Genomic DNA, 26,064 nt, shown 5'->3' with positions numbered 1-26,064 from the left:
ACGGCTCAAAAAGGTTCGCATTTGGCAAGAAGACGTAATTGATAAAGGCTTGTCTTAGCTACATTGTTAAATTGTTTGTCAAATCTTAGATGACTGTCAAAAATCACTCCTAGATTTCTGAAATGTGTCAGGAAAAAGTATGTCTTATAAAATCCCCCCAAAAACACAACTATGGTTTTAAAAATGTCTTATTTTGTTATCACAGTGGATGACAGTCATGCAGGCTTGTAAACAATGCATCAAATATAAAGCTTGCAGAATAACATCAGTAGCAAAAAGCTGAAACAATGGTAATGACAGGGTCATAGTTACAATGACATGTTACACTTCAATCATGGTGTCTAAAGAGGAATGTAACACCAGACTACTCTCTCTAGTTCTTTATCATACTTCTCAGTCTGAGATCTATCCTGTGGTGTATTAGGTTACTATAAGAACTTAATGAGAAAGTTCTGTGCTCCCACCTGTCTCCCAGGTTCAGATCCAGGCTGACTGGGCTATTGCTGTTCCTCTCACTGCTCTCGTATCCGCTCTCCATCCTTTGGATCAGCCGTGGAGGAGGGGGAGGAGGAGGCAGCTCCACTCCTCCTGCTCTGTGGCTGCTGGAGGAGGTAGGTAGAGTCCAGGAGGAGCCCGGCATGACGGACGCCACAATCTTCTGGCTCTGCAGGGATGCGTCTACCGCCTCAGTGGTTGCAGCTCCACTGTCCTCTGGCAGGGAAGCTCCGAGTGGGCTGTACCCCGCCTGTCTTCTCCTCTCTCTTGTGAAGATGCTGTCAATGTTGAGCGCCTCTCTACGTGGCCTCCATGCTGGCCTGTACCTCCCTGACCCTCCTCCCCCTGAGCAGCTGGACTTGGACTCGCTGCTGGTGCTGTCAGCCTCCCAGTCTTGGGGTTTACTGGCAGAGGAGCAAGGAGCAGTAACGTTGGCAAGGTGGTGGTTGTTGGTAGAGGAGGTGATCTCAGAGAGGACGGCAGCCGGTAAAGAAGAGGAGGAGGAGGAGGAGAGGGGTCGGTTGTGGATGATGTTGCTCATGGTCTCCCTCAAGTCTCGCAGGCGACTGGTTGAGGATGAAAAGGAGGAGGAAGGTTTGGGGAGGTGGCGGGGAACCTTCTGCTCCTTCAAAGTCTCTCCTAAGTAGGGAAAAGATGGAGGAGGGGAGTGAAGGAAACAACAGCAGAAAGGAGAGGGATAGATGGAAGCCAGAGGAGAGAAGTGAAGGAAAAGAGAGGGGACAGAAAAAATGTAAGGTCAATGCAGAAAAAAAAATGCATAGAAAGGTAAAATTGTAAAAGAGTAGCAGCAAAAAAGATAAAGAGAAAATGGTTTAATGAATGGCAACTAAGGAAATGATTACAGCAACACAAGTAATCCTCCTTACATTTTGAGTTCGTTTTGTGGTTTATTACTAGTTTTTCATTAGATATTTTTTGCAAAACTTCCCCTTCTATATAAAATCCATAAAATATCCAGTTCACTCAGTTTTGTTGGGAAAAACTGGACTGTGAAGCCATTGAATTACTTGAATTTTGACAACAGGAATAAAATGCTAAGGAAAAAAATATAAGTGTGTGCATACCAAGCAGCTTATACTGTCTGGATTTTTTTTGTTGTTGTTTTGAATTCACATTTTGTCAACATTTATGAAACACGATCTAGTTACGTTAGGAACTTTGGTTTGCATTTTGAAAAGCTTAAAATGACAATATGCTGACAATTTTAGCATTATTTTTATAACAACATCTCACCACCCATATTTTACTCTACTTCTAATCAATATTACAATAAGTTTTATTAATACTGGTGGGGGTAATAGTATGTAGTAACTGCAGCAGTATTATTTCCTCTCTCAAAATAGTAAAGTGATAAGTAATTCTGATTAAGAAAGACTAAAAGAATAACAGGATTTTAAACAAAAACTTAAAATAACTCATGTTATTCTCTACCCTCTGTGATTAAAGTTCCCACCCCTACTATTGTACAAATCCCGCCTACCCTCACTGTGGTAACCGGCAGACGAGGCTTCGTTGTCTTGTTTAGATCGGCGGTGGCGGCTAGAGCTCCGCCTCCTATCCCCGGCCCCGCCTCCCTTCCTCAGAGATTGGTGCTGCTCACTGTCCGTCACGTGGCCTTAGCAACAAGAAGCATGGCAACAGATGTTTACAGCACGATCACCACTTGATCCACACAATGACAAAAAAATGAAGTGAAGAATGACAGAGGATGATTGGCTACAGCGCAGAGGCATTAAGGGCTAAATCTGTTCATGATGTTTGGTCGATCCAAATTCAGATAACGTTGTCACTTAGAAAAAATGATCAAATTAAAATGCAAAGAAATGAATTTGATGCTTTATAATGCTGGCCATGCAAAACCCTGCTGACAACATGCAGGGCAACAACTGAATGTCTGCGGTTTGGTTCCCAACCTGGGGTTTGGGATTGCCAAGAGGGTCGCCAAAGATCTCATTGAGGCTTTGTCTGCTCTGAGGTTGTCAACATCACATTGGCATATATTAACTAGGATCATGTAAAAATGTACTGAAATAGTTTATACAAACATCTTTCAGTATGATAATCATATGTAGAACAATTTTCTTCGGGTTTTGTCCATGAAACAATTAAAGTTGGTGTTGAAATTCCAGCTGAGACACACTTCATCCAAAACTGTGAGGTTTTAATATTAATGATAATAATATATTTCATTTATAGGGCGCTTTCAGAAACTTACAGACACTGTACAATAGTTAAAAATACATTACACACACACAATTTACATTTCTTATTAACTCTTATTAATTAATGTAAAACCTTAATACATAATAAATAATTGAACACTTAGAGTTAACTAGTTTCACTGTTTTGAGTTTAAGATTCCACCGTTTTTCGTAGTAAAAAGATTACAAACAGGATATTTTTAGGTTTGTGGCTGTTGGACAAATAAGGTATTTAAAGATGTCACCTTAGATTTTATATAACGTTTGACATGTTATAGTTAAATAAACACAACTGAACACCAAGTCCTTTTTTTAACCATTCACTGTCCACCTGATCCATCTTTACCTGAATCAATTACAGGCTTTATTCAACCATTAAGACCTTTCAGGTCCTTCCAGCTACTTACCTAAGGTATCCAAGCTGCAGAGCGAGGTGTGCAGGGGTCCATCGGGGCGCTCGATGCAGATGACGGTTCCTTGGGAGTCAGAGGAGTAGTGACTGGCCAGGGACTCATGGTGCGAGTGGGAGGGCTGTCGGTACGAGTAACTCTCCGTTGACGAATCTGTGCGAGTGTCGCTGGAGATTGACTGCTCGCGGCCTGGTTGAAGGGGTGTAGGGGATGGGGTTAGTACACAAGTCAGGGCGTGAGTGGAGATGTCCATGTGCTCTTAGACACACATACTGTACATAAATATAAATCATCATAGGCTGCTTTAAGACTTCAACTACAACAGCCACAACAACTACTACCTCTACTAGTCCTTAGACTGTTAGCTTTCTTTAAGTTACCTCACTCCTATCTGTCATTGAACTACCACAACTATTGTCTAACCATTACTGAGTACAGCTAAGTGTGGTTTAGTTACCTGAATGTTTGCTGTTGTGCTACTACTACGACTCCTAGCTGTGTTGTAGTTACCCGAGTCTTCGCTGTCGTAACAAGCCTTGTTCAGCTGTTGAAGATCAAAGCGTGAGGGAAGGTCCTGCACTGACACTGGAGTCCCACGGGGGTCGGCGTAAAGCAGCAGCAGAGGCTGGTAGTGGCCCTTGATGCAGCGAGAGACGACGTCCTTCCACTTGGGACCAATCTAAAAAAATGACAAGAACAAACAGGAAACAAGCATTAATGAAATCCCTGATAACAGAATCACTAAACTTTCCACATATTAGTATACGTTTCAAAACAGTTCCCTTGTTTTTGCATCAAGTTTCTAGCTGCCATTACTTTTTTCATTTAGCCTCTTAAACTCAGAGTTATCTTAATAAAACAGTGTAGAGAGAAGGGTTATAAATCTTGGCAAAGGCTCATAGATGGTGTTTAGGAAGGGAGGCAGAACCTATGAAAAAATTGGAGGGTGAGTGGATGAACATTCATTAGGAGTATCAGAGCAACAAAACATGATGTAGTAGGTATTCGCCGCCCTTGTGAAGAAACTTCATACTGATATCATTGCTCAGTATTAATAGAGCCAATTGGTAAATCAAACTCATGCCAAAGCTAAACAGGAGGAGAACAAACATCTCTTCCACCAGGAAAAGTTTTGAATGTGGTTCTTCGCTCTGTTTTTAATAAAGAATTGTCCAGTTCAGATAAAACTGCCGCTATAGTTACATCCATGCATCTCTTTGCTGGCAGCCATTGTTTAAAAGCTTGCAGTACAACTAAACCCTGCCCTTGTTCTTCTCAAATGACTCGATCGTTTACACTGAGCAGGCCGGTTCAGTTTGGTACGGCACGGCACACATTTTTCTGCATTTACATAGACCAAAAGTTGTAAAGGGTCCCAAAAACCCCCCCGGCCCGTACCGTCCCACTTTGGCACCGTAAAGGTACCAATCTTACCTATCCGTCCCAAAAAGGTGGTGCTACACACACAACAAAAGGGGTTTGCAATGATGCCATGTCAGCGCTCGACATGACTGCTCGGCTCCAGGCTGCAAAACATGTTAGTCTCTGTGAGGAGCGTCTGAAAATGGAGGAAAAACAGACTAATATCTGCTTAAATTGGGGATATTTGGACTGGACAGCGATCTACACTGTTTCCTAGTCTGTGGATGTTGATATCTAGCCACAAATCAAGTCCTGACATTTACCTGGACCTAGTTTTAAGTACACAAAGCAGAACCTGAAGGCTCACATCAGCCTGGTCTATCCACGGATGTGGATATGGAAATAAATTATTGACAAAGTTGTGTGAATATGAAGCTTTAGATTAGTCGATTCTCTGCATGTATTTTTAATTTGGCGAATTCTAATAGTAGGCTCTAAACTTTTATAGTAAGTTGTATGAAGTGTTATAGACTAGACATATTCACATATTTATGCAATATTTATTCCATCAGCTGAGGATCTGTAATGACCACGGTTGACGGTTATTTTTTTGAAATGCAAAAGCTGTTTAATGCTTATTCCCTACTGATTTCTGTCACTCATCCTTTCTACAACTCAGACTCGCGCTGCATGTGAATTCACATGCATGCCTTTACGGCCCGCCCACCAGGTCAGGGTACGGGTGTCTGTGGAAACACGAACTGTTTTGGTGTTCAGTGTACCAAACCATACCAAACTGTACTCAATGAAACTGGACCACCTGGTGGGAATGTGGCTTTAGTGGGGCCATTCTCTGATCTGGAACATGTGTTTCAGCTTGAAGCTTTACAAGATGAACCTGCCTGATGACAGACATAGAATATGGTCATTGGCTTCACAAGGTTTATAATACAGCAGATGTTATAGAATTGGATCAAATGTGCCCTCGCAGTATGTGAGTCAATCTGTAATATGATAGTGTTAAAAAATTATTTTGATCATATCCTTTGTAAAAAGGAATATTTTTCCACAAAGAAAGATGCTTTATTTAAATTAGATAAAGCTCCAGTATTGGTTGTGCTCTTAAAGCATTTTATTTTAGCCTTAGCAAAAGCGCTAACTGGAATTCTAATACACCCTTTATGGACCCTCATGTCTTTCTTAAACAATACAAAAAATTTAAAAAGTGCTGTGTCTTCCGTGCTGAGTTTTGATGGTTGTTTCTTTTGAAGGTTAAAAGATCATATGGCATACACCGTTTTAAGGGAAACTAAGTGATTATACGAGTAATAATCAGAGCAAATCCAGGTGACAAGTTATGCCAATGTTGGCAGCGGTGCAGCAATCAGTCTGACATCACTTGTTTGAAAAACAAAGTTAAAAAGAAAATAAGGATTTTCTAAGAGAATATACTAAATAGTTATTAATATGACACAAATCATGATATATGTAAAACTTTAGCTATAAAAATTCTAAAAACATAAATGTAGACTAAATTTATGACCCTGAAGGGTCAGTGTTTTTACAGTTTAATGTTCTGAATTATTTGTTACTAATGATATAAACTAAACCAGATGACATTTAAAAGGAGACCCAATACAGCTAAAATCCTATTGGTCCACCCCACGCTGAATCTAGATTCAATTAATAAACAAAACTCAAACACAACAGACGTGTTCACAAATATCAGACATTCTCTATTTCAAATAAACTTTTCTAATCAAACCTTCCATAGGCCATAAGAAGACTATGGCTATGTCCACACATCGTGCAGATTTACCAGCTTTGAAAAACACATCTAGTTCACCTTAAAGGCACCGCTCAGCAGGTAAAACAGTGATGGCAGCTGAAATGTTCGAGGCTGTTCCAGCCCCTGCTTCGTCAGGCTTCCTGCTCTCTGTCCGTCTTTTTGTGCGACAGAAATCCTCCTGCTTGTTATTTCAACCTTTCCTCCATTTCCCAAAAGTCCACCTTAGCGTCCATCTCTTCAAACAGGACGTCACAAAATCCAAAAAGACAACCTGTCCATCGGCCGTGTGCAGAAAAATGTGTTTGTTCAAAGGAAAGAAAGATACAGAATGAAAGTGTGCAGTGTGTGGGCAAAAGTGTCTGCTGCGGTGGGATGTGCGTGTGTTAATGTGTGTGTATGTGAGTGTGAGCCCTGACCACACCCTCGGTTCTGTCCAGCTGTACTGATAAACAATGGAGGGATATCCTTGTTTTTACAACCAGCACAGAGAGGGGGACAGAGAGAGAGAGAGGGAATGTGATATCTCATTCCAACACTGTTATTAGAGAGCAGCAATAACAGAAAAGAGAGCAAAGCATGAAGAGAGAGGTTAATTTCAGTTTGAGAGTAAAAAAATCAGACAGAAGGAGGCAGGAAAAGGGGAGAGGAGAGTTAGAGCAAGGGGAAGGTCAGAGGGAAAGACAGGAGAGGAGTTGGGATTGACAGGAAGAGAAAACATGAGGTCATTTCCTGTCCTTAAACTGGCACAGACATCCATATCTAAGCCTCTTTACCTGTAAAGAAACACACACTGTAATAACTGATCCCACTTCCTGTAGTGCTGAAAGACGTGTTCTGGCACATCGCTGGACTGGTGGCTATGTCCACAAGACTCACGTACAGAGGCTTTTGTCCCCAATTAGGGTTCAAATCTGACATGTGGGCTCTTTGCTGCTGCTAAGTGACATCAGCGTGCCAGTGCGGACCAAAATATGGCGGCCTCCTGGTGAGTTTATAAACTCAAGTTACTCAAAATATTGAGATCTACTGAGTTTTTTAGTTCAATTTGCACATGAGAGATACAAATATCTATCCAACAAGATGAATGGATGCAATGGTTGTTAGGAAAAAAAAATGGGGTTTAGGGCTACTTTGTTTGGATTTACACAAAAAAATAATAACAATTTATGTTAATTTTAGCCATGAAGCGTGTATCGGTTGGGGGGGGGGGGGGTCAAGTTTTCTTAGATACAAGTAGGGGGGGCTCAAAGGAAAAAAGGTTGGGGACCACTGGTCTAGTCAGATGAAGGGAGACAAGAATCTTTAAGCTAAGAGGCTAGCTGAGCCCCTTTACCATGTAAAAAAATCCAAATTTTTGTCATAAACATGCTTTTAATTGAAAAGATGATACGCTATAAACCAAAATAATAAATCTTGTGGGGTAAGCGACTGAGTATTGATGTGCTGTTCATGAATGAGCCTGCACAATGAAATTGCTCTTTTATGTGAGCCACTTTAGCTAGCTCTGTTTGAGGTTCCCGTTTCCTTACCTCCATCCCTGTCCTTATTCAATCCACATTTAAAAAGCCAAAATGTGACCAAATGAAGAGATGCTTGGGAGCCAAACAACTAGCTCTACGGAGCTGAGCCAAATGATCTGGATCTCTAAAAAGAGACAGATTTCTCTGTCTCATTGAGAGAGGCGGGAGGTTGATGAGACGGATATCAGCTGAGGAAACATGGGTAAAATCAGAGTTTAATGTGCCAAACCAAACACACACCGCTTTGTGGAGATGGACCATACACTTGTGTTGTATGACACCATTCGTCCAGGTTTTAGGTGGAGGGTTGGTAACTTTTTCTTATTTTTGTTTTTTGCCTGAATATCTACCTACTTTCAGCAAACAAAAATGCTTAAGAATTAAGAATGTTTGAATGTACTGGATGATGACTAAGAACCTTAACAGATATCGGTTTACTTTTGTTTTGTTTCAGTTTATAAACATGAAAACTGTCTAATAAAAGAATTTTTAAATAGCTCTACGTACATTTTTTGTCATAAAGTCCTTATATATTTTCTCATGTAAAGCATCCTAACTCACTTTGCCACAGTGGTTTAGCTCAGATGGATCCTCATGCACTATGTGATTTAAAATAGCTACAACACAACAGGCTCCAGCTTTTAAAGTGAGTCAACAACAGATAGATAAAAGGAAACAAGGAAGATAAAGAGACAGAAAATGATCCTGAGCCAAGTTTCAACCAGCAATTCCACAGTTTGTTTTCCATTTTTAACCCTTATTTCATCTTCCTGCTACCTGCCTGTACATGTGACATATGATGCCTGACAGATTATACCTCCTTAACGTGTGCGTCATCAAAGTACATCCATCGTCGGATCTTCGTCTGAAAGAAGAAAGTGGAGTAGTGTTTCCCGTAGTAACACACCATGCCAACCAGGTAGAGCTCTGACTGACGAGCCTTTTCCTCTGTCACCCTGTAAAACAACTGCACAGAGAAGACAGAAGACGTTAGCAAAGCAGATGAACATGTTTTCTTCTTTCACTATCTACTGATGGCATGCTCTCATCAAAGAGTTTATCCAGGTGAGTTTTTAATGCCTAAAACTCTTTGACAGAAATGCTCTGCCAGTGACAACACTTTTTTTTAGTGTTTTGTAATGTTACTTGTAATTTTTCTCTGTTTTCCACTACCACGAGCTTGAACAAAAGGCAAAAAAAGACTGATTACAGCGATTAAACTCAGATACAGTTGATCATATCATCCTCCTGAACGGCCTTGAGCAGCACCTTGGCATCAAAGACACTGCTCTGAATTGGCTTTGTTCTTATTTATCTGACAGAAATTTTTCTTTTTTTCTTCTTTTTTTTTTGTTTTTTGGAGAGTGCTCCTTATTCCCTGCCCCCCTAACTTGTGGTATACCACAGGGGTCCTGTCTTGGTCCCCTATTATCTTCCATATACAATGGAAAATAACAGGGTCACCTTATTCATAATTGCAACATTAAATAACATTTCTATGCTGATGACACCCAACTATATGCCCCCCTGACAAGACATTTAATGTTTGATGTCCCGAAATTCCCTCCAGCTCAATGAAACAAAATCAGAAGCTCTGTCATTGGCCTCTCCATCTTTTTCCTGGGTTTCTACTGCACATACAAATGTGGGTGAAACTTCCAGTAAAGAAATGGCAGTAGAAAAATATGTTTCTCCAAATGGCTAACTATATATCTATAGTGATATAGCGACAACAACTACTGTTTTGAAAGGAAGAAAATCCTCAATTTAGTAACAACTGCTTCATTTTTCCTGTTGCTTTCTTTGTGGTTGTACTAATAAGTAGACAAAGTAAACACCAGTGCTTTAAACATGCTGTTCACTGAATGCATTGGGGATGTCATTCTATTAATATCAATTTAATATTAATTCTCAACATGGAATTTTAGATTTACCAAACTGAAGAAGTGACCATTTGAAGCAGGGATATTAATGAAGGTCACATATCCAAAGAGGGACAAGTGGAATAAGAATTTCAGAAAACCCACAAGCGTACATTTAAAGCTCTGACTGGGCTCCACAATCTCTCTGAAGTATATAAGATTGCGTCCCAACTCTTGACAAAACCTGGTGTCTTTATTACTATGCAAATACTGATATGAAGTTAGCTATACAAGTGTACCTTATCTTACCTTATCCAAAGGTGGAGCAATTACAATATTATCCTGTTTTAGGTGTAACAAATGATGTTTACATATTTTAATCCTATAATCACCCTTATAACCTGAATTAGCCTCTCATTACAATGTAAAATCCTGGACTGACAGAAGGTACCAGAAGTCACTTTCACAATTCTTGCAAAGCATCATGGGGGCTGGGAATCAGGTGGATAGATCTTAGAGTTTTGAGATTTTGTACTTTTAATGACCAGAGAAATGGTCATGGTCTGAATAAGAGGGTATTCACTGGCTTGAAAATGAAAGAAAAAAAAATAGGAGGGATCTTGTTCTTCTTGCCAGCAGCTAATGATTCTTTTGACTTTGTTACTTTTCAGCACTATTGAAACAAAATAATGGATTTGTACTGTTTAGAAGCACATGGTGTCTAGCAGTATTAAAATACTGAATATTAAGATAACTTCATAACAGGTTATCTTAAATAAGATTATAACAAAGACAGAAAGTGTCTTACATCCCCAAGACGCAGGCAGGTTCCCAACGTGTGAATAACATCTTCAGCGAGGTCGGAATGATCGGAGTCCCAGACCAGACCGATAGTGATGATCTCTGGACTGTTGAGGAGGACACGAGCCATCCTGAGCTGCTGACCACACTGACTCTGAAGAAGAGAAGGACCAATACTAATCACTATAAGTATGAAACAGTACAACCAAGAAACTGTCTCCATACTTTAATATTAAATATTGATACCAATAACAGTGTCTTACTGGACAGCTGCGCAGGTCTCCCATGCTGGCATTTCGCAGCAGCTCCCCAAACATGCCAGGAGTAGCTTTTTCTCTTGACTCCAGCATCTTCACTGCCTGGTTACTGAGAAAGAGGAGCAGGGATCTTTACCTCACGTATAATCACATTTCTGAATCATGACCTTTAAAAGGCCACAGATTCTGTTGACTTAAACTGCAACTATGAGTGGTTATATTGATTATTCTTTTATATCTCAAGTCTTGATTACTCTACTTTCTTAGAATTCTTACACATTAGTGCCTTCATTATTGTCATGTTGTGGTTTAATTGTCTGTTTACAATGTTTCGTTAAACAATTTTCTATATCGATTATCGCAGTATCTCTGTATCGTGATAATATGGGTTTCTTGGGCCATGTATCATGTATACATGGATCGTGTATCGTGAGGTACCCTGTGATTCCCACCTCTAATCTGCATCAAGGTGAGATTAAGTTAAATTAAATTACAATAAAATAATCAGCTTACTGACATCTAGGGCTGCTTGATTATGGCAAAAATAATAATCACGATTATTTTGACTAGTACTGACACATGATTATTAAACACTCATTGATTTTGCCACATCAGCATCACATGCATTTATCAAACTTAAAACACTCTTTACACTTTGATAAGTAGACAGTCTGGAGGAGGTTAACATTTTAAGGCGTCATTAAAAATGTCCAGGGCCCCCAATGGGCCTCCCAAGTCCAAATATTCAGATATTCGTGGTAAATATTTTCATTTCGCTCTGAAAAAGATTTAAGGCTATGAAATACTAAAGGATGTGAAAGTACGGTATTTTGGTTTGATAACAGAAATTTTTGTTATTATTATAGAGACTTTTTTTAGTTAATTATGGCTCAAATGAAGTACAAGGAGATGGTATAAGCCTAGACGTCAAGAAATGGACGGATATAGCAATCTAAACTAGGGCTGGGAAATTAATCAAAATTCAAATTAAATTACAGTATGTACTACTGTAATTCTCAAAGAGCAGAAGGTGCAGTATGTCCTTGACCTGAAATGTGTGTCAAAATACCAGATTAATACATTTTTTGATGCAGAGATGTTATGCTTTATATATCATGCAAACATTTAAGTGACATTTTTTTCTAAAGTAGATTGCAAAAATACTTATTTTGCTTCTTTTTGTCTACTTCTGTTTTATTAAAAATGCTATCGACATAACATCCTCACTCTCTTTAATATAATGATTCATATGAATCTGCAATGGGTTAAAATTATCACAGACATTTTTTGTTTAATTACCAAATATTTTGTTTGTTATAATATAGAATGATTATTGCTTGTTTGTTGAGACATACACAAGACGAGGAAGTAATTTGTATATTCAAATACAATCCCAATATTGGGGGAAAAAAAAATCACTGATTAGATTTTCCAAAATCATTCAGCCCAAACCATTTGTCCAAAATGGAAAAGATGACCTTCAAAAACTAAAGGGAGCAGCTTTTGCTGAGAAGTGGGAGAAATTGGACACTTTTGTTGTAGATAATAAGGATGCCATCTTCTTTTGACTCTGGACATCAGTGGACTTCACATTATTATTTCAGCTCAAGTTTTCTCCAACTGTTGTTCTATTTATTACTTTTTCTGCCTATTCATGCCGTTGTTTTGCTTTATTAATGTGAAAACTGATAAATAAAAAGCTGAAGAGAAAAAAGGAGCTTTTTTACAACAAAGATCTAAGCTTTTACCCAAAGGTCTGATTGAAATGACACAGCCTGGCTGCCATTATCATCGGTTTTGTGGGGACTGCAGTTATTCTTCATTCATTCAAAGAATGTATAAAACACAGATGATGATAAAATTAAGTCTACAGCGAATTTCCTTCTTTACAAAGTGACAAACACAAACCACTTTTTTCCTGCTTGACTGATGAATCACTTACATGCATGTATGTGTGAGTGTAACATTTCTCAGCAGCCCTATGATAAAGACTGATTAGATGGTTGCCTTGGTGACCCTCAGAAGTAACCTAGCGACAGAAGCTGGAGGGAGGTGAGGCATCAACTTACTTTTTCTGAGATGTGATCTAAACATAGAGTTACACACACACAAACACGCACGCGCTAGGACTTACCACAGGGAGGTGGTGGAGATGTAATGAACCATCTGAATGAAGGGCAGAGGGTCTGAAGACGCTCCACAGCTGCTGCAAACACACTGATATACAAAAAACACACGAACAAACACAATTAAAACTTTAAACTAAACATACACAGATGGACTTTTTAATGGAAGAAATATTGAAGTAATAAATAATTTATCGGTGGTTTCTGGGGAAATTCATGCAGCAAAAACAAATTCAACAGAGTTTCACAAACTGACAACTTCAATCCATAGAGTTTAATTTGAGAAGATGTCTAAAAAATAGCTGCTTTTGCCAGAACAATATCAAAATAATATATGAGATGATTTCTAAATATCAAAAAATTAAAATGCTTGCATGTGATAGAAGATAGTTCAGCAAATTGATGCCTAAAAAAAATCCTCATAATTTGTTAAAAAAAAAAAAAAAAAAAAAAAAAGATCTCCAAAAACTAGATCTGTCTTTTAAGACAAGTTTATATTGGTCTCAGAGGTCCCCAAAACATGCCTGTGAAGTTTGTTGCTGAAAAAACACTCCAGCATTGGATTTTTGCACGTCTAAAAACTCCTCTGTTTCAGCCCTGCTCAGAACGAGTTGTTTCTGTGTCTGTGTCTTTAAATGTTAATTAGCTGTCTGGCTCCTCCCCTGACCATGCCCCTCTCAGGAAATGGATGTGGCTTAATGGGTGTGGGACTCCTGATCCTCCTCTCAGCTGGCAGCTGAGGTGGGGGCGTTGCTAACTCCCTGCGTGATATCATGAGGGGAAATTCTGAGAATGGCTTGTTTCAGCACAAATTTTCTAAAGGGAAGAGAAAGAGTGATGGTAAAGAATGGGTCTTACTGATTCTTGGGGAGTTTTTTGTTAAAAAGCCTGAAAAAGTGTATTTTGCTTGATATGTGACCTTAAACACTGTCTTTTTAATTGGGGATGCATGATCAATGATTTTTGCACACATCCAACATGCAGATATTTCCTAATTCATTTAAGCCAGACATAAAAAGTCAGTCCATAGATGCCACTTTAAATTTTAAGGGATAAAGATAAACATAGAAAAGAAATTGGTCTGTTGGTCCAGCCTGAAACTTCACAAACTTATTCATACATATGCTGATATTTACAGATGATGCAGGTTGATATTTACACAGAACAGCTGACATTCAATTTAATACTTTTAAAGACCTTTTAAAAGACCCTCCTCATATATTTAAAGACCATCACATCTTCAATTTCAAACCTATGAAATATAAAAAATTGGTTAAATACGAGTAAAAACATAAAATCTGAGGCCTAACCTTCAAAATGAATGCAAAACCTGATGAAAATCTTGATTTTATCCTGCCATGGCCAAGGAATAAGAAACACTAGTTTTATGGCTTTTCATGAGTTTACAAATTTGCATATTTTCCCATAAGGATTTCATTGTCTGTGAGAAGATTACACAATGACACACACCTGGAATTTTTTTTTTCATTTCAACCATTCTGACTGAAAGATCTTATCACTAACTACACATCAAAACCATTTTAGTTGTAAAAAAGATTTTTTTTAACTGGTCTGCAGCCATGCCAATTACTTATATGGCCACTGGAAGTCAGTTTTTTTTTTGTTTTTTTTTGGGTGGGTGGGGTGCAATTTTTTGATTGACTTAATTTTTAGAAAACATCAAGCAGTTTGCTACAGAGCAATTGGAAATTACAGGGAAAATTTATTTTTTTTTTTTACTTTGTTTTACATGTAAGGTCAAAAAATGTGTTTATAATGGAAGTCTATGGTACAAACTTTGTAGTGAACAAACCAAGTTAACTTTTTTGGACAAACTGACGCTATGCAAAAAGTAATAATGCACCAAAATCAATTTTCTCACGTAATATCATGATAGCCGGTAATACTGATAATAAACAAAGTTTAAAAAAAAAAGTTTTTGAAAATTGACTTATATGTTTTTTTTTTGTTTTGTTTTTTCAAAAAAGCAGGTAGTGGTATATGATAAAAAATGGCATCTGAAGGATTAATTTTTAATGGGATTCATTAACTCATGATATAAATCAATCAAGAACCTCTTCATGAAGAAACTGGAAAAAAAAATTTGGAAAAATATTGATCTTTCACAAAGTTATTCCATTTTAAAGGTCAAACTACAAACTTTGTAGCTAACAAACCAAGCAACTTTTTTTTAACAGGGCATAAGGGTTAAGTGACCTAAAAGTAGTTTTACCACAGTCTACAAGACGTTTCTACGGGTTTTGCACTTAAGTCTAAGCTTCAAAGTAGTAAGCTATGGTAAAATGACCATTGAACAGGGTTTCTCCTGCATATCAAATCTAGAGGCAGCCACCTCCAGCAAATTTTGTGCTGCCTCCAGCTCTCAAAGCTCTGAGAAACCGTATTTTCTAACAAGCATTACAATAGATCGATAACATTTTAACTGAAGTTATGGTATTACGCCAATTGGGCAGCACTGGGCCCAGGAGTGTTACAGATGATTTTCTGGTGGCATTTAGTTTCAGTTAAAATCTGACATGGTCATATGACCTCTTTAAGGGGACAATGAGTCAGTAGTTATGGGCATAAAATTAAACATCCATTAAAGAAAGACTAAAAAAAGCTTTTTGATGTTAATAACAGCTTTTTTAGGCACAAAACTAGTATCTTTAATACCTTCATCAAGTCAGACCAGGAAACCGTTCAAAATTATAAAGCACAAACTTATAAAAAGACAAACACTTTTAATAGATTCAGCCTCTTAATTTCACTCCTAAAGTGTACTAAATTGATGTAATTACCTTTAAAATGTACAAAATATTTCCCCCGGACCCCCCAGAAAGGTCGGAGTTCGCATGATCAGAATGGTACCACCTCTCTCTCAATTTGAGCTAGGAAAAACCCTGATTAAAGGATACTTATAATACTCTTTTATTCTAATTTTAAGGCATTTTAAAGAAGCAAAATCTCGATTGCTATACAAAAAAATGAAGACCTTAATTCTAGCTGTTAAGAGTTTTTAATACTTTGTAAAAGTCTTCATTTTGTCTAAATTTAATTCATCAAATTCTAATACTTTAAAAGACCCAGCGACATAATAAAATTGAAAAAAAGTGAAGGGGTATGAATTCTTCCTGAAGGTACTGTATAGCATCTGTTCTAAATGGGTAAATAAGCACCAGAGAATAACACGTTTCTAACAATCAGAAAAACAAAAATCTAACAATCAAAAGAAAAAAGTTACATGTTTCCATCTCAAATATAGTGTTCCTCTCCCATGATTCCTGTAATTAAGTTTTAGGAGATTATATTCTTCTCATTACTTAAGCTCTGTTTAATTTGAGGTTTTGCTGAAATTATCTGCCTCTGCCAGGCTGCGTATAACCCCTGCTGCCTCAGCAACATCATTATATGAAGCACTGATTATGCTGTAATGTATCTACACATTGGCAGATGTATTTAAGATGTAATTAAGCAAACATTAGGTTTCAGCCTTCTGCTGCAATACGAATAAACACTTCAACTAGTCTAATCTTGTAAAAGATTATTTTAAAAAGGATTATGCAAACCATATGCTTTGGCTGCTTGCTTGATCTTTGTTTTCACTGGGTTAAAGGACAGATCGATAAGTCTTACTTAAAAGACTTTTCATTATTCAGTCATACAAACTTAAAAAACATTTAAATGCTTTCAATAAGAGAAAAAGGGGAACAAAATCCACGGACCTCATTCTGAGTAATGTATTTTGATCTGACATTAACTTCAGGTTTAACAACACGAGATCTTTTGTGTAAAAATCCCTTTCCTGATTTTTCTTGCTGAGCACAGTAAAGCTGACAGAGATAGAATATGACATAAGGAAAAGTAAATCTGGGATATCCTTACTTCATCCCCCTGGCTCAGACAGCTGAAGTCTCACATTAGCTTCATAAAAACTGAGGAATATTTTATCACAAAGATGATTGTGAATTCATAATTTGCATAAGAAAGAGATCCCTTAATATCCTGTACTCACAGGAAGAATTATAACAAGAAAAATGACTTCTTTCCCTCGAGTCTAGCAGAAAGTTTCAAAAGGTGACTAGTGTGCATTTGATTTACATTTTTAAAAGTTTTTTTTCCTGCAAAAGGGAGGATGGCAGCTCAGCATATGCAGTAGGACTCCTTTCACACTCAGAATAGACGTTCTGCCCATCTATTGGGCCAGGATCCTAACCCTTACATTTAGTACCAGGCTGAATGGGGATCAGACATCCTGTCAGACATAGCAGCATGATCCCATGTTTACCCTTGATTTATAAGTGTTTGACATTTGCTTGTAATAACGGCAGATCAACCTCCCTCATGCAGACTCACCCCAATAATTATGAGACTTGCTGATCAGGTTTGCTGGTCTTGTTTCTTGAATAAGAAGTTTTTTAAAACTACACAACAAGGGGTTCACTAACTAAATATTATATCACTGTTATCTTTAAATGCAAATTTAAAGACACAATGATGGAGAAAAGTGATGTTGCTAGTTTGCTCCATATCATGAGCTAGGCCTGGGCGATATGGCCTTAAAATCATATCAAAGTATTTTTCTTGCCTTTGACTGTAACAGTATTATATTGCAGTATTACTAAATAAAAAATGAGATAATGCTTTGTGTTATAAACTCCCCTCTCCTTTTAAAACAAGCCTTTGATGGCATATTTAATTTATGTGTAAGCATAGGAGCAGAGAAAAAAAATGTTTTTTTGAGTCTCTCTAGGTTTACTTCTGTCTAACTGTACTCCAAGTTTCACATTTCATCTCTATCCTGATGAGGTGTGTTAAGCTGCTAACGACTTGAGCACGTTTCCTGGTGAAGGCGTTCACAATAAAAGTGTTTCAGAAAAATAACAGCCACAGGCTTTTATTGTGAAGAGCTTGACGGAAGTAGTGTGTTCGAGTTTTTGCAGATAGTTTACAGCAGCTTTTCTAATCTCAATTAATGTTGCAGCCTGGATCTTTGACTCACCGTGGACTTAGAAAAGAAAGTCATAAGTTAAAAACACACCTTTCCTGAATAGCTGAAGCGCTGGGCTCCACCAAGACCAGCCAAAGCAGCACTTGGCTGACAGGTATGGCACATTGACTCTGCTGCGGTACAGCGAACAGAGTCACTGAGAGGAAAGAACCCATATTTGCTAAGCTACAGAGGCAAGAGCAGGTGATGGTCGGTTATTAACCTAGCTACATGTAATACTAGAGCTAAATTGAGTGAGTTGAATTGAGTGAGGAGTAGGTGTGCACCGATTGCAATTTTCTGGCCGATCACCGATCACCGATCTTTAAAAAGCCTGACCTGCTGATTACGATTTTGGCCGATACCGATTTTTTTTATAACTGACAGCATACGCCTTCAATAGTCCAATCTTATTTTATTGAATAACACTGAACAATACCCGTGAAACAATACAAACTTGTTTTAACTGCACATGAGGTAGTTCTCTCAAATATAAATGAAAAGTTTAGAGCATTGCTGTCCAAACTAATAAATTATATCAGTTCCTTTAGTCTTTCATTTTTCACATTTTAGTAGGTAGAGGCATATGAACCTGATCTTATCCACCAATCTTATTTTAAAGGATCGGCCAATAGCCGATCTCCTAAAATTAAGGAAATCGGCGCCGATACCAATTTTGGCCGATCGATCGGTGCACCCCTAGTGAGGAGTAGTGCAGACTGTAGCTGTTCAAAACAGACTTATACTCTCCAAAATGCTCCACGTGTTCAATGCAGCTATGCCGACATGTCAGCTGTTCCTCTCTGCTCTCATTATCAGAAAAAAAACAAATAGACCATGTCTGGACTACATGCTTTGGTATCATTTCATTATGATCTAATCAGAACAGTTTTCTTTCATTTAAATGACTCTAAAAACATCTGTTTAAATCAGATTCTGTCCCATAAATACAGATATGCGATGGGCTGGGCAGGGCCCAGAGAGAATCTGCATGGGCTTATTTAGAGTTTGCCAGAATTTTTTAGCCCAATCTAAGCTCTGACTCTGATCCCTTTTCTGTCTCACCTGTTCAAAGAGTGTCATGGCAAACTTCTGGTGTGGAATGCAGTGTCTGGCTGTGCAGATGTCCTCTTTGGTCTCATCTGCGATGTGGAAGTGGATCCTCATCAGGATGTTTTCCTGCACAAACAGAGCACAGTCTCAGACTTAACTCAGGCCTAGTTTTCAGTGTTAAAGGGGGTATCGCTGTACGAAGTGTAGGGACTGTCTTACAAAACACTCTGCGGCATCATCCATGATACCAAGCTGAAACCTCTGCTCGTCCTGAAAGGTTTTGGCGAGAGCGCTGCGAAGCGCATCGGACGGCAGGACTTTCTCACTGCTGTACTGAAACTGAGCGAAGATGCTCTGAAGATGCAGAAGACAACACGGGCAGACAGATAGAGAGGTAAGAAACAGGAAGATGGATCATGATCAGCTTCATATCAGTCAGACTGACTTACCTTTAGAGCACAAAAAATGCACGAGTCCTCCATGCACTTATGAGTCGTTAGCTGACGGAAACTTCGTCTGAAGATATCAAGATGCCAAAGAACCTGAGAGACAGTAAAGAGAAAAGAGAATAGCAGTAAATATCAAGCAGAAAAAGTTACAAATAAATACTTAGGATTAAACGAAAAGACAGCTGACAAAACAGTTTGATAGTGTTAAAAAAATATGAGAGACTCCACTCTGCGGTGGAGTTAAAAGAAGATGAGAAGCAACAACCTTTGAAATTCTCACCTCTGCCAACAACATTAAAGAGACTACAAGCAGAAAACAGCGCGGATTCAAAGGGTCCAAAAATCTGATGCAGCCGCTGCTCACGCTCCACTAAAGGGGAAATCTGACGCCTATAAATCATGAAACAACACCCAATCACCTGTCAGCACTGATGCTCTGACTGGAGACTGCAGCCAATCACAGAGCTTTTTAGTTTAGAGACCTAAGGATGAGAAAATGTCAAAAACACTAGAAATGAAAGCGTTTGTGTGTAGGCATGTCACACTGTGTTCATCACTTTCTCTGTTTGCTTCAGGAAACTTCTTTAGCTTCTGCGTGACGGAGACAAGAGTGTGTGAGATGAACGAAGGCAAGAGTGTGTGAGATGAACTGTGTATAAGTGACACTGATGTTCAGAGAAGGAGGGTGCATGTGGTAGTGTGTCGTAGTGTGTGAACCAATCTTTAAATTATTTATGAATTACTCAAAAGTTTTTTAAATATATTTATTCTGCATCAGCTATACGTTAGAAATAAATATGCAGTGTATGAAAGCATGGCTCAGTTATAGTGATAACAATATTTGGTGCCATAAACACACAAAAATTCAGGCACTATTTTAGCAATAATCACCAGGTTTTATGTTTATAGTATCTGCTGTCATTATGTTTTATAAGATAAAAAAATGAGTCAGCACCATCCATCCATCTGTCCATTTTCTTCCCCTTATCCAGAGCCAAGTCATGGGGGCAGCCCTCTACCCATCAACATTTTTCAACTTTTCCTGGGGGACACCGAGATTTTCCCAGGCCATATGAGACATATAATACCTCAAGCAAGTCCTTGGTCTACCCCGGGGTCTCCTCCCTGTTGGACATACCCCGGAGACCTCCTCAGGGGGCAACTAAGAGGCATTTTTAGAGTCGAAGCGTCAGTGGCTTTATTTTGATCTCCCTCTGGATCTCCGCACTCCTCACCCTTTCCCTAAGGCTGAGCCAAGCCACTCTCCTAAGGACTCTCATTTTGACAGCTTGTATCCTCAACCTTAATTTTTTCAGTCATTATCTGCAACATGCTCTCCTTAATATGAATCAAATCTGAAACTGGAAGGGAATTTTGTCACCTTTAAATTGGCACTAGTTAATCTGATGACAGCTGATGGCTTGCTTTAGCCTCTTCTTTCTGTGGTGTCAAAGGATGACTGTTAAACCCAGGCCTTCATCAGGTAGATAACATTTATACTGTAGCAAAGTTATGTTGTGAGAGAGTGCTGTTTACTTAGGACTGGGCAATTATGGTAAAAATTAAAATCCTGATTAATGGAACTTTTTACCTCAATTACAACTGATGGACGATTCCCTCTCCCCAAATCCCTGACTCTGTTTGAGCTGTAAACATTTGTATAATTTTAAAACAAATGACTGAAAGGGACATGCTTGGATTAACAATTTATGGTTAATTCTTTAAATCAAAACATACAATGCTTGACAAATTTATTAGACCCACTTGTCATATTTGTCTCAGAGACCATCCAGCCTCATGAAGTGCTTTAATGCAGACTCTTTCATTTTCAATGATCTCTCCACGTTTTACCATTTTGAACAGGAATGAGTGATTTCAAACTGAATTCACCTTTTTATACCCAAATTTGAGCCGGCTCACTGGGCTTCTCTGAGAAGTCAGAAATTAATCAAGCATAACATTCAACCACTAAAACTCATTTTTCTGTTCAGGAATGCAAGTATATAACTATAATTTAACATATTAATCAGGAAATAATAATATGCTTTACTATTTTTTCAGTTTTTTTGTAGATCAGTACATTTGAAAATTCATGGATCACAATAATAATTATATTTTAGCATTAAAAATATCATTTTGGTTAAAGAGCTTGCACATATTGGTGTATTAACCATTGCAGAAACATAAAAAATGATTTTGGTAATTACCAGTGCTGTTAATTTAGGGCAGTTGTGGCATAAACCTTACTTTGGTTAGGGTTAGGGTGGTCTAATAAATTTGTTAAGCACTGTACATCAGCTGAATTATTGTTTTAAGCCACATTTTCTTAGAAAAGTTGGAAAATAAACAAATGGTATTTCTTGATAACAAAACTTATTACTTTTATACTATTGTATAAACAGTAGAAAACAACTTTCCTGCTCACGCTGCTGGCTCCAGGTCTAAGTTTTAGCGGACTGGATGGGACAATGTCATGTGACTACTACTTCTCCTTTTGGGTTTCCATCAGGCTACATGCACTGTGACACCTGGCTGCCTATCACATGACTACACAGCCAGTAGTGTGTTTTTTAAGGTGGTAGTGCATTAGTGGAGAGAGAATTACAAGGAAAAGAAATTGAAATAATTGACATGGCAGGTTTATGTCAGTTAGAGGCTCCAAATGTCGGTGATGATTATTTTTCGATTAATTGCCTAGCCCTATGTTTACATGAAATACTCTTTATATACAGCAAGAAAAAAAACAGAATTCCATTATGCAATTACTTAGTAAGTTCATGTTAGAAAAATGCTGACACAGAGATTTATTTTGCAGCTTAGAAACACCAGTGTTATTTGGACTGAAGAAAGATGCATGGTTAAAGTTTGGACATGCTTATTTGCAGAAAAGGTACTGTTGCACTTCGACTGTCCTGCTTCATCATGAGTTTGTTATAGTTACGGGAAAGAGTTAGCTGTTGTGAGAGGTTGTATAGGCCTGCTAGTGGAGCGATTAGCTCAGACTTAGCCATGGTGGCACTTGGCAGTCAGAACTGGACAACATGTCTTTATTAAAATCAAGGACAGGGAACAGAACTGAAAGCTTTCTGTGACAGAAAAGATGTTTTCGCTCTTTTCCCGCTCTGTTTTTGGCACGGGTATGCAATTGTTATGGTTCTAAGTTGTCAGTTTATCCAGGGGCTACTGCTGTAAACTCAGATGTAGCTGTAATAAAGCAGCAGTTTAATTGGCACTGGCCTACATTTTTTTATGAAATAAGCGCAAAGAGTCACACTGAAAGCTTGTTTTGGCATGGAAGTTGTTTTCTGCACTTGGCACGTCCCTGCACAAGACCTGCGCATGGGCAAGAAATTATCTGTCGCTCTGATGGCCCGTCATAAATTGTGACAGACAGAACTTTCCTCCAATCACCTTCTGAAGATTTTCTGAAAAGTCCTGCCTTCCCAAACGTTTTCTATGGGAGCATTCCAAGATGAATGTCAAATACATTCAGTCGATCTGGCGTGTCAGGTTCGCTGTTTCCTGCCGACAGGGCTTTATGTTTAAACTTTAAGGGTCCTTCAATTCTCAACCTACAGACATTAGGGACAGCACAATTACACACCCCAAAAACCACTCTGCCAGAACACACAATTCACTCTGGCATTTCAACAGGCATCCCAGATAGATGCTGTCAGCCATGTACTAGGTTTTAACCTAGACTTGTTTTCCAAGTAGCCACGAGAGGGCAGAGAGCAGGGTTTAAATTGCCTAGACTTTGCCAAGGATTTTTGCAATGAATGATACTTTGTTCTACAACTGCAACAGCCTTTTTTTGCACGCCCAATAGTCACATTACAGGATGTGTGATGCTAGTCACATGGCCTTCAGCACATCAGTCTGCAACTTCTGTGTTGTTGGCTGCAAACCAGAACTGCAAGTTCTCTCATTTCCCTTAACCAACCTACACTAAAATCTGTCTGATCACCCCCCAGCAGTCAGAAAACTGAACAATGTGCAGACAGAGTCTGTGACTGTGATGTGTGTTCAGACCACAGGTGATGCTGCTGCCATCACAGATACACTGGCATGAGGTTTGAGGCAGAAACACAATTTTGCTAGGCCAAGCCTAGTTAAGTGGACTCCAGCAGTCAGCAGCACTCTGTACCAGTGCTCATTAATAACCTATTTTAGTGTTTGAGAATCACAGCAGCTTGACACCGTGAGCGTATGTTTAATCAAGCATTGCACTCATGGAGCTGTTTGACTAAATGTATCGTTGAATTATGAAGGGAAAAACACTCCATCCACCTGTTTACCCTCTCGTCTTTTCCTCCTCCTCTGTATGTGTGCTTGTGTCAGAGCTACTTTCACAGGGGTGCATGGTTTAAAAATGTAGTGAATCCCAGAACGAACAGCAAAAAAAAAAAAAAAGAAAAAAAAAGAAAAAAGAAAATGTAGTGAATCAGAGTCAAATTCCTTGTTGCATAAGTATACTTGCCAGATAATAATGATTCTGATTTTGAAAAAAATACGTTTGATTTGAATTCAATAAATGCAAATAGGCAAATGATGAAAGCAGACCATTTTTCCCCTTTTACTGCATGTGTGAACGTGAACAGGTGACTTTTTAACCCCACTCAAACCAGTTTTGCATGTGTAACAACAGCTTATGTGTGCAGTGATATTATCTTGATTACACCATTCATTAACAAACATACTGAAGACACTGAACTGTGTTTTTCTCAGAAGGATGCAAATACAGAAAGGCTGTCAGACTTCACTCCAAAAAGGTATCTGTTCTTAAGTTTGACGCATGAATTAAAAAGAAAAAAAAAAAAAAGAAAAAGCTTTGGCATGGTTCAGTCAAGTAAAACTGGAGCTGTACCAACTTCTGAAAGGATTCTTACAGGCAAAGCTTCAATTCAGCCTGCATGGATCAATCCAAAGCCATAAAAGACCAGTCTACGCACACACAGAGGATTTTAAGCAGCAGTGACGGCAGCGTGTGAAGGCAGCCAGAAGTTTCATAACGGGATCAGAAACATCAGCGTAACACAAACTGAGGAGTAACAGCTCAGAGTATCAGTGAGCTGAAGCTGCACATGATGAAATAATTATATAATGTTAAAACCGGCTGTGTTTAATTTAATACGACTCCCCTTAAACCACAATATTAAACACTCTGATCTTCAGGTTAAAAGGTTTTTATACAGTTTAGTTGAATCGTGTTGTCGTCTCCTGCTGAGCGGAAGGAATCCAGACATGCAGGAATGTTTTCATCACTTTATTTATGAGAAGGGTTTAAAAAAACATCCAGTCTGGAGGTCAGAGTGTGTTTGTTTAGATGCCTGCAGTGATGTTTAAGGATACCATTGTGGTGTTTGGAGATGAGATGATTGCTTAGTTTGAGGCTCAAACTTGAGATCATTTAGAAAGAGGAGAAAGAAAACATAAACTAGACTTCCTATTAAGATTAAGAAAAGTAAATAAGGCAAGAGCTCCAAAGATTATTTAATACACTGATGTTTTATAAACACAGCTAAATCTACAGTCATGGACGAAAGTATTGGCACCCCCGGATTTTTTCCAGAAAACACGCAATTTCTCCCAGAAATTGTTGCAATTATAGGGCTGGGTATTGTTAAGAACCTCACGATTCAATTCGATTTGGATTCTTTAGGTTGTGATTTGATTCGATATCGATTCGATTTGATATTGATTTAAATGCTTCAATGTCGATTCATTAAGAAGTAGAAATACACAAATAACCTGTTGACAATTTTTTAATAATTATTTTCATGCCCATGTGAACATATTTGGTAAGTCACCTCACATTTTTATGCAATCACACATCTGAAAATAAAACTTTACACAATAATAACTTATTGGTGTATATGGAGTACAAAAGTAAAAAACATGACAGTTCTGTATAAACACTGAAAAAGTAAAGTGCATGTAAACTTAAATAATGTTTCTGTCCTCTTGGAATTGTGATAAACCTCACATAACATGGTTATAATTGGTTGTTGTTTGGTTGAGTGAGGCCTCCATCAATACAATGCACAGCGACCCCCATTGGCCAGGAGGTGAATCGATTCAGAGGATTTGCTGAATCAATATTGAATTGGGGGAGGAAATATTGCGATGCATCGATTAATCGATATTTTTGCCCACCCCTATGCAATTACAAATGTTTTTGGAATACACATGTTTATTTCCTTTTTGTGCATTGGAACAACACAAAATATCTGAAGAAAAAAAAGACAAAATTGACATAATTTTACACAAAACTCAAAAAATGGGCCGGACAAAATTATTGGCACCCTCAACTTAATATTTGGTTGCACACCCTCGGAAAAAAATAACTGAAACCAATCACTTCCTATAACCATCAACAAGCTTCTTAAACCTCTCAACTGGAATTTTGGACCACTCTTCTTTTGCAAACTGCTCCAGGTCTGTCAGATTTGAAGGGTGCTTCTTGCAACAGCAGTTTTGAGATCTCTCTATAGGTGTTCAATGGAATTTAGATCTGGATTCATTGCTGGCCACTTCAGAACTCTCCAGCACTCTGTCTCCAATCATTTCTTGGTGCTTTTTGAGGTATGTTTGGGGTCATTGTCCTGCTGGAACACCCATGACCTCTGACCCAGACCCAACTTTCTGACACTAGGCCTTATATTGCGGCCCAAAATTTTTTGATAGTCTCCAGATTTCATGATTCCTTGCACACAGCCAAGGCACCC

The 26,064-nt window shown here is 38.4% G+C and overlaps 1 protein-coding gene across 3 annotated transcripts in view; it reads right to left on the bottom strand.

The window, feature by feature from the left end:
• usp54a (ubiquitin specific peptidase 54a) overlaps nucleotides 1-26,064 on the bottom strand; it is a 98,605-nt gene that overhangs the window by 28,222 nt on the left and 44,319 nt on the right. For all 3 annotated transcript variants that reach the window (XM_041789743.1, XM_041789745.1, XM_041789744.1), the window contains exons 3-13: nucleotides 19,337-19,429; nucleotides 19,107-19,241; nucleotides 18,900-19,013; nucleotides 12,853-12,935; nucleotides 10,725-10,827; nucleotides 10,469-10,615; nucleotides 8,616-8,765; nucleotides 3,638-3,806; nucleotides 3,125-3,316; nucleotides 1,997-2,131; nucleotides 465-1,134 (exon numbers count right to left, since the gene is read on the bottom strand). In XM_041789743.1, coding sequence (XP_041645677.1) covers nucleotides 465-1,134; nucleotides 1,997-2,131; nucleotides 3,125-3,316; nucleotides 3,638-3,806; nucleotides 8,616-8,765; nucleotides 10,469-10,615; nucleotides 10,725-10,827; nucleotides 12,853-12,935; nucleotides 18,900-19,013; nucleotides 19,107-19,241; nucleotides 19,337-19,429 — 1,991 coding nt within the window. The remainder of the gene's footprint in view (nucleotides 1-464; nucleotides 1,135-1,996; nucleotides 2,132-3,124; nucleotides 3,317-3,637; nucleotides 3,807-8,615; nucleotides 8,766-10,468; nucleotides 10,616-10,724; nucleotides 10,828-12,852; nucleotides 12,936-18,899; nucleotides 19,014-19,106; nucleotides 19,242-19,336; nucleotides 19,430-26,064) is intronic.

The sequence above is a fragment of the Cheilinus undulatus genome, linkage group 6 (assembly GCF_018320785.1).
Source record: "Cheilinus undulatus linkage group 6, ASM1832078v1, whole genome shotgun sequence".
Taxonomy (NCBI): domain Eukaryota; kingdom Metazoa; phylum Chordata; class Actinopteri; order Labriformes; family Labridae; genus Cheilinus; species Cheilinus undulatus.
Note: the sequence above shows the minus strand (reverse complement) of the source record. Positions and strands in the feature narration are given on the sequence as shown.